At 40.5% G+C, this 8,671-nt stretch overlaps 1 protein-coding gene across 1 annotated transcript in view; it reads left to right on the top strand.

The window, feature by feature from the left end:
• The window catches only part of CUNHXorf66 (chromosome unknown CXorf66 homolog), an 11,342-nt gene extending 3,023 nt beyond the window's left edge, over nt 1-8,319 (top strand). Inside the window, exons 2-3 of the mRNA XM_032757744.2 lie at nt 5,832-5,985; nt 7,311-8,319. Of these exons, the coding sequence (XP_032613635.1) occupies nt 5,832-5,985; nt 7,311-8,151 (995 nt within the window). The 3' untranslated portion in view covers nt 8,152-8,319. The remainder of the gene's footprint in view (nt 1-5,831; nt 5,986-7,310) is intronic.
• Nucleotides 8,320-8,671: the final 352 nt, after the last annotated feature.

The following is an 8,671-nucleotide window of genomic DNA, read 5'->3' as shown; positions in this document are numbered from 1 at the left end:
TTGCCCATGCCTATGTCCTGAATGGTATTGCCTAGGTTTTCTTCTAGGGTTTTTATGGTTTTAGGTTTTACATTTAAGTCTTTTATCCCTCTTGAGTTAATTTTTGAATAAGGTGTAAAAAAGGGATCCAGTTTCTGTTTTCTGCACATGGCTAGCAAGTTTTGCCAGCACCATTTATTAAATAGGGAATCCTTTTCCCATTACTTGTTTTTGTCAGGTTTGTCAAAGATCAATGGCTTTAAATGTGTGGTGTCATTTCTGAGGCCTCTGTTTTGTTCATTTGGTCTATATATCTGTTTTGGTACTAGCACCATACTGTTTTGGTTACTGTAGCCTTGTAGTATAGTTTGAAGTCAGGCAGCGTGATGCCTCCAGCTTTGTTCTTTTTGCTTAGGATTGTCTTTGCTATACAGACTCTTTTTTGGTTCCATATGAGATTTAAAGTAGTTTTTTCTAATTCTGTGAAGAAAGTCAGTGGTAGCTTGATGGGAATAGCATTGAATCTATAAATTACTTCAGGCAGTATGGCCATTTTCATGATATTGATTCTTCCTATCCATGAGCATGGAATGCTTTTCCATTTGTTTGTGACCTCTCTTATTTCCTTGAGCAGTGGTTTGTAGTTCTCCTTGAAGAGTTCCTTCACATCTCTTGTAAGTTGTATTCCTAGGTATTTTATTCTCTTTGTAGCAATTGTGAATGGGAGTTCACTCATGATTTGGCTCTCTGCTTATCTACTATTGGTGTATAGGAATTCTTGTGATTTTTGCACATTGATTTTGTATCCTGAGACTTTGCTGAATTTGCTTATCAGCTTAAGGAGATTTTGGGCTAAGTTGATGGGATTTTCTAAATATACAATCATGTCATCTGCAAACAGAGACAATTTGACTTTCTCTCTTTCTATTTGAATACGCTTTATTTCTTTCTCTTGCCCGATTGCCCTGGCCAGAAGTTCCAATACTATGTTGAATAGGAGTGGTGAGAGGGCATCCTTGTCTTGTGTAGGTTTTCAAAGGGGATGCTTCCAGCTTTTGCCCATTCAGTATGATATTGGCTATGGGTTTGTCATAAATAGCTTATTATTTTGAGATATGTTCAATCAATACCTAGTTTATTGAGAGTTTTTAGCATGAAGGGGTGTTGAATTTTATCAAAGGGCTTTGCTGCATCTATTGAGATAATCATGTGGCTTTTGTAATTGGTTCTGTTTATGTGATGGATTGCATTTATTGATTTGCGTTTGTTGAACCAGCCTTGCATCCCAGGGATGAAGCCGACTTGATTGTGGTGGATAAGCTATTTGATGTGCTGCTGGATTTGGTTTGCCAGTATTTTATTGAGGATTTTTGCATTGATGTTCATCAGGGATATTGACCTGAAATTTTCTTTTTTTGTTGTGTCTCTGCCAGGTTTTCTTATCAGGATAATGCCGGCCTCATAAAACGAGATAGGGAGGAGTCCCTCTTTTTCTATTATTTAAAATAGTTTCAGAAGGAATGGTACCAGCTCCTGTTTGTACCTCTGGTAGAATTTGGCTGTGAATTGTCTGGTCTTGGGCTTTTTTTGGTTGGTAGGCTATTAATTACTGCCTCAATTTCAGAACTTGTTATTAGTCTATTCACGGACTTGACTTCTTCCTAGTTTAGTCTTGGGAGAATGTGTGTGTCCAGGAATTTATCCATTTCTTCTAGATTTTCTAGTTTATTTGCATAGAGGTGTTTATACTATTCTCTGATGGTAGTTTGTATTTCTATGGGATCAGTGGTGATATCCTGTTTATTATTTTTTATTGTGTCTATTTGATTCTTCTCTCTTTTCTTCATTAGTCTGGCTAGTGGTCTATCTATTTTATTAATGTTTTCAATAAACCAGCTCCTGGATTCATTGATTTTTTTGAAGGGTTTTTCATGTGTCTATCTCCTTCAGTTCTGCTCTGATCTTAGTTATTTCCTGTCTTCTGCTAGCTTTTGAATGAGTTTGCTCTTGCTTCTCTAGTTCTTTTAATTGTGATATTAGGGTGTCAATTTCAGATCTTTCCTGCTTTCTGATGTGGGCATTTAGTGCTATAAATTTCCCACTTAACACTGTATTAGCTGTGTCCCAGAGATTCTGGTACATTGATTCTTTGATCTCATTAGTTTCAAAGAACTTCTTTATTTCTGACTTAATTTTGTTATGTACGCAGCGGTCATTCAGGAGCAGGTTGTTCAGTTTCCATGTAGTTGTGTGGTTTTGAGCGAGTTTCTTAAACCTGAGTTCTAATTTGATTGCACTGTGATCTGAAAGACTGTTTGTTATGATTTCCATTCTTTTGCATTTGCTGAGGAGTGTTTTACTTCCAATCACGTGGTTGGTTTTAGAATAAGTGCTATGTGGTGCTGAGAAGAATGTATATTCTGTTGATTTGGGTTGGAGAGTTCTATTAGGTCCACTTGGTCCAGAGCTGAGTTCAAGTTGTGAATATCCTTGTTAATTTTCTGTCTCATTGATCTCTCTAATATTGACAGTGGGATGTTAAAGTTTCCCACTATTATTGTGTGGGAGTCTAAGTCTCTTTGCAGGTGTCTAAGAGTTTGTTGTATGAATCTGGGTGCTCCTGTATTGGGTGCATATCTATTTAGGATAGTTAGCTCTTCTTGTTGCATTGATACCTTTACCATTATGTAATGCCCTTGTTTGTCTTTTTTTGATCTTTGTTGGTTTAAAGTCCGTTTTTTCAGAGGCTAGGATTGCAACCCCTGCATTTTTTGGCTTTCCATTCACTTGGTAAATATTCCTCCATTCCTTTATTTTTAGCCTATGTGTGTCTTTTCACATGTGATGGGTCTCCTGAATACAGCATACTGATGAGTCTTGACTCTTTATCCAATTTGCCAGTCTATGTCTTTTAATTGGAGCATTTAGCCCATTTACATTGAAGGTTAATATTATTATGTGTGAAGTTGATCCTGTCATCATGATGCTAGCTGGTTATTTTGCACATTAGTTGATGCAGTTTCTTCATAGTCTCATTGATCTTTATATTTTGGTGTGTTTCTGCAGTGGCTGGTACTGGTTTTTGCTTTCCATACTTAGTGCTTCCTTCAGGAGCTCTTGTAAGGCAGGCCTGGTGGTGACAAAAATACCTCAGTATTTGCTTGTCTGGAAAGGATTTTATTTCTCCTTCATTTATGGAACTTAGTTTGGCTGGATATGAAATTCTGAGTTGAAAATTCTTTTCTTTAAGAATGTTGAATATTGGCCCCCACTCTCTTCTGGCTTGTAGAGTTTCTGCAGAGAGATCCTCTGTTAGTTTGATGAGCTTCCCTTTGTAGGTAACCTGACCTTTCTCTCTGGCTGTGCTTAACATTTTTGCCTTCTTTTCAACCTTGGAGAATCTGATGATTATGTGTCTTGGGGTTGCTCTTCTCCAGGAGTATCTTAGTGGTGTTCATTGTATTTTCTGAATTTGAAAGTTGGCCTGTCTTGCTAGGTTGGGGAAATTCTCCTGGATAATATCCTGAAGTGTGTTTTCCAACTTGGTTCCATTCTCCCTGTCACTTTCAGGTGCACCAATCAATCGTAGGTTTGGTCTTTTCACATAGTCCCATATTTCTTGGAGGCTTTGTTCATTTTGTTTTTCATTCTTTTTTCTCTAATCCCGTTTTCACACCTTATTTCAGTAAGTTGATCTTCAATCTCTGATATCCTTTCTTCTGCTTGATTGATTTGGCTATTGATACTTGTATATGCATCACGAAGTTCTTGTGCTGTGTTTTTCACCTCCATCAGGTCATTTATGTTCTTCTCTAAATTGGTTATTCTAGTTAGCCATTTCTGTAACCTTTTATCAAGGTTCTTAGCTTCCTTGCATTTGGTTAGAACATGCTCCTTTAGCTCAGAGGAGTTTGTTATTACCCACCTTCTGAAGTCTACTTCTGTCAATTCATCAAACTCATTCTTTGTCCAGTTTTGTGCCCTTGCTGGAGAGGAGTTGTGATCATTTGGAGGAGAAAAGACATTTTGATTTTTGGAATTTTCAGCATTTTTGTGCTGGGTTTTCCTCATCTTTGTGGATTTATCTACCTTTGATCTTTGAGGCTAATGACCTTTGGATGGGGTTTTTGTGTGGGGGTCGCTTTTTGTTGATGTTGATATTATTGCTTTCTGTTTGTTAGTTTTTCTTCTAACAGTCAGGCCCCTCTTCTGCAGGTCTGCTGCAGCTTGCTGGAGGTCCACTCCAGACCCTATTTGCCTGGGTATCACCAGCGGAGGCTGCAGAACAACAAAGATTGCTGCCTGCTCCCTCCTCTGGAAGCTTTGTCCCAGAGGGGCACTAGCCTGATGCCAGCCAGAGCTCTCCGGTATGAGGTGTCTGTCGACCCCTGCTGGGAGGTCTCTCCATCCAGGAGGCATGGGGGTCAGGGACCCACTTGAGGAGGCAGTCTATCTCTTAGCAGCTCTGTGCTGGAAGAATCCTCCTTGTCAGAATCCACTGCTCTCTTCAGAGCTGGCAGGCAGGAACGTTTAAATCCACTGAAACTGTGCCTACAGCCACCGGTTCCCCCAGGTGCTCTGTCCCAGGGAGGTGGGAGTTTTATCTGTAAGCCCCTGACTGGGGCTGTTGCCTTTCTTTCAGAGATGCCCTGTCCAGTGAGGAGGAATCTAGAGAGGCAGTCTGGCCACAGTTGCTTTGCAGCACTGTGGTGAGTTCCACCCAGTCTGAACTTCCTGGCCTCCTTAGCACTGTCAGGGGGAAAAGTGCCTACTGAAGCCTCAGTAGTAGTGGATGCCCCTCCCCCTCCCACCAAGCTCCATCGTCCCAGGTCGACTTCAGACTGCTGTGCTGGCATCGAGAATTTCAAGCCAGTGGATCTTAGCTTGCTGGGCTCCATGGGAGTCGGATCCACTGAGCGAGACCACGTGGCTCCCTGGCTTCAGCCCCCTTTCCAGGAGAGTGAACGGTTCTGTCTCACTGGGCTTCCAGGTGCCACTGGGGAAAAAAAAAAACTGCTACAGCTAGCTCTGTGTCTGCCCAAATAGCGACCCAGTTTTGTGCTTGAAACCCAGGGCCCTGGTGTTGTAGGCACACGAGAGAATCTCCTGGTCTGTGGATTGCCAAAACCATGGGAAAAGTGTAGTATCTGGGCTGGATAGTACAGTCCCTCACTGCTTCCCTTGGCTGGGAGAGGGAGGCCCCTGGCTCCTTGCACTTCCCAAGTGAGGCAATGCCCCACCCTGCTTCTGCTCGCCCTCCTTGGGCTGCACCCATTGCAGTCCCAATGAGATGAACTGGGCACCCCTAAGCAGTTCCAGTGAGATGGACTGGGTACCCCTAAGCAGTTCCAGTGAGATGAACTGGGTACCTCAGTTGGAAATGCAGACATCACCCACCTTCTGTGTTGGTCTCGCTGGGAGCTGCAGACCAGAGCTGTTCCTATTTGGCCATCTTGCCAGAACTCCAGCATATAGTAGGTTTTTAACAGAGGTTTGTTTTTGTCACATCCCTTTTCAATTACACACACACATTCACACACACATTAACACTCAAGTACACTTTTACATGCAAGACATACACACACAGATTCAAAAACCTGGGTAATGTGATAAGCAAGCCAAGATTCATGGATAACCCAGATAATGGTATGGATTAGTCAGCGATGCCTCCCAGATTTAGCTTCTGGACTGGCTGGATCCGTGAGGTAAAAACATAACAGTGGTACAATTAATCAAGTTTAAAAAATAATTGATGAAGAAATGTTGTTTTGATCTACACTATCAAAACACTATCAATGTGGAAAAAAACTTGGTTACCTAACACCTTGTCTCATTATACAATCTCTTTGCAGGAGATCAACCTGTTGAATCAATGCAGACAAAATTGAAATACCTTAGAAGAAATCTGCTCATTTTCGTTGGTATTATCATCATGTCTTTTGTCTTTATCTGTTTTTGTTATCTCCATTATAATTGTCTGAGCGGTGATGCGTCCAAAGCAGGAATGTAAGTTTTACTCCTTTAAATTAAGAGTGCGAGGTGTGTGTGTGTGTGTACATATAGTGGAGGTTTCATTGTTGTTCAGGTTACTTAATATTAACTTTAGACTTCTGAAGAGCTACCAACCATTTGTAGGTGAATATTTTCCCTTAAATTATTATCAGCTCTTAAATATTCTCTAGTACATTATTAACTTCAGTCAAAGTGTCTCTTGTTCAAGGTTCAGCTGAACTCCAGGACATTAATTGCATTATAAATTAACTGCAGGAAAAGAGGGCATGAATATCCAAATAAGAGTGGGAGAATAAAGAGAAAGAGAGAGGGAATTGGGTCTCTGTTTTTCAAAGACAATAAAACATTTTGGATAATCTACCATTTTAAGACTTAATCACATGAAAAATTATTCACTGTTGTTGCTCTCATGATCTCAGTGCCTGCCTTTTATATACTAGTGCCCTAAAAATATCCCATTCCAAAGACTGGTGACTAAAATGTGGTACCAGTACTGTATTCCTTTAGTTTCAGAGGAATGTTATGAATTTAAATATGCACAGATAACTTGATGTTGTAAATATGATACAAAAACAATGACTTTTTCTACAGTTTTTTTCTTGTGATACATTATCAATTTGTGACTTTTTAATAAAAAGTTTAATTCTGAAATAAGTGAGGTTCATTCTCTCTGTGTGTGTGTGTGTGTGTGTGTGTGTTTCTCCCTTTTTACAGCAGATTTGAAACAACTTTGTGTAATTCTATATGTGGATTATATGGTTATCTAATGTGGTTAAATAGTAAAATGCTCTTAAGAAAAAGCATTAAACAAGGGTTCATATTTATAACCTTAGTTGCGGCTTTCACCACTGTCCAATTCTGTTTTTGTGTTTTTGTTTTTTTGTTTGTTTTTGAGACAGAGTCTCACTTTGTCACCCAGGCTGGAGTACAATGGCATGATCTCAGCTCACTGCAACCTCCGCCTCCCAGGTTCAAACGATTCTCCTGCCTCAGCCTCCCAAATAGCTGGGGACTACAGGTGTGCACCACCACACCAGGCTAATTTTTGTATTTTTAGTAGAGATGGAGTTTCACCATGTTGGCCAGCCTGGTCTCAAACTCCTGGCCTCAAGTGATCTGCCCACCTCGTCCTCCCAAAGTGTGGGATTACAGGTGTGAACCACCACACCCAGCCATCACACTCCAATTCTTACTGTGTTCAGTTTTCATATTAAAGCCCCAAAAGACCACAGGTCTAAGCAGTACCATATGTTCTCTGATAATAGTAATAGGTCTCTTTTGTTTTATATCATTATACTCCAAATTTTCTATACTTTCAGGGTCAAGAAAAAAGGAATAGCAGCCAAGTCGTCCAAAACATCATTCCGTGAAGCCAAGACAGCCTCTCAATGCAGTCCCGAAACACAACCCATGCTATCTACTATAGACGAGTTATCTGATTCCTCAAGTGCAGAAAGAGCATCCACACAATCCAGCACAGAAAAATTAATCAGGCCCTCAAGTCTACAAAAGCCATCTATACCAAACAGTGCAGGAAAGTTAACTAGGCCATCATATCCAAAAAGGTCATCCAGGTCATCACGCTCAAAAAAATTAAGCAAGTCATCTCACCTGGAAAAGGCACATAAGACAGGCAGCCTAGAAAAATTATGTAAGCTAGACTACGCGTGTAAGCTAGCCAGTCCAGATAAGCCAGTCAGGCCACCTCAGCTATCCAAGCCACTTTGCTCATCTCATCCACAAAATGAAATCTCACCATCCGAGCCATTCAGTCTACAGGAATTGGCTAAGCCTCCCAAACATTTTAATCCAAAAAGGTCAGTGAGTCTAGGCAAGGCAGCCTTATTATCCAACTCTAAATTAGCTGAAACTTGTCAATTCTACAAGAAAAAACATCTTGCCAAAACCTATAAGCCTTTGGTCAATGATATTTCTGAGGCAAAGGAGAAAAACACTCAAAACCTACATGTTTCAAGCAAAGTCAAGTCCTCTCCCAGGTCCTTTCGTAAGTTAGATTCCAGAAACGATGCATACGGTGATCATGTGAATGACAGTGATATGATGAAATATTACAGCGAGGTTGACAATGATAAAGATATAATCATTACGTGCGACAGAGTGTACAATCAAGTCACCTCTGAAGTAACCCTAAATGATTAGGAGCTCAACAAAAATAAAATCCAAGTGTGAAAGAGCAAACTTATACCAACAATTTTATGCTCATCATCCCTTAAGAAACCAGTAGAGGGAAAAATCACTATCAAGATCACCCATATCCATCTTGGAGGCGACTTATTTTAAAAATATCAATAAAATGCATGACATAAATTACTATCGTAATTATTATTTCATTTTAGGGGGCACAAGGATCTTTTGATGTCTCTTACTTAGACCTGGTCACTTGGATAAGAACCATAAACATACACTCATACAAACCTAGAAAGAAATTGCAAGATGGGGCCAGGTGCGGTGGTTCACACCTGTAATCCCAACACTTTGGGGGGCTGAGGTGGGCAGATCACCTGAGGTCAGAAGTTCGAGACCAGCCTGGCCAACATGGTAAAATCTCGTCTCTACTAAAATTACAAAAATTAGCCAGGCGTGGTAGTGGGTATCTGTAATGCCAGCTACTGGGGAGGCTGAGGCAGGAGAATTGCTTGAATCCGGGAGGCGGAGGTTG

Source organism: Hylobates moloch, unplaced genomic scaffold (genome assembly GCF_009828535.3).
Source record: "Hylobates moloch isolate HMO894 unplaced genomic scaffold, HMol_V3 SCAFFOLD_7, whole genome shotgun sequence".
NCBI classification, from domain to species: Eukaryota; Metazoa; Chordata; class Mammalia; order Primates; family Hylobatidae; genus Hylobates; species Hylobates moloch.
The sequence above is the reverse complement of the archived record's forward strand: the minus strand, read 5'-3'. Positions and strand labels throughout refer to the sequence as shown.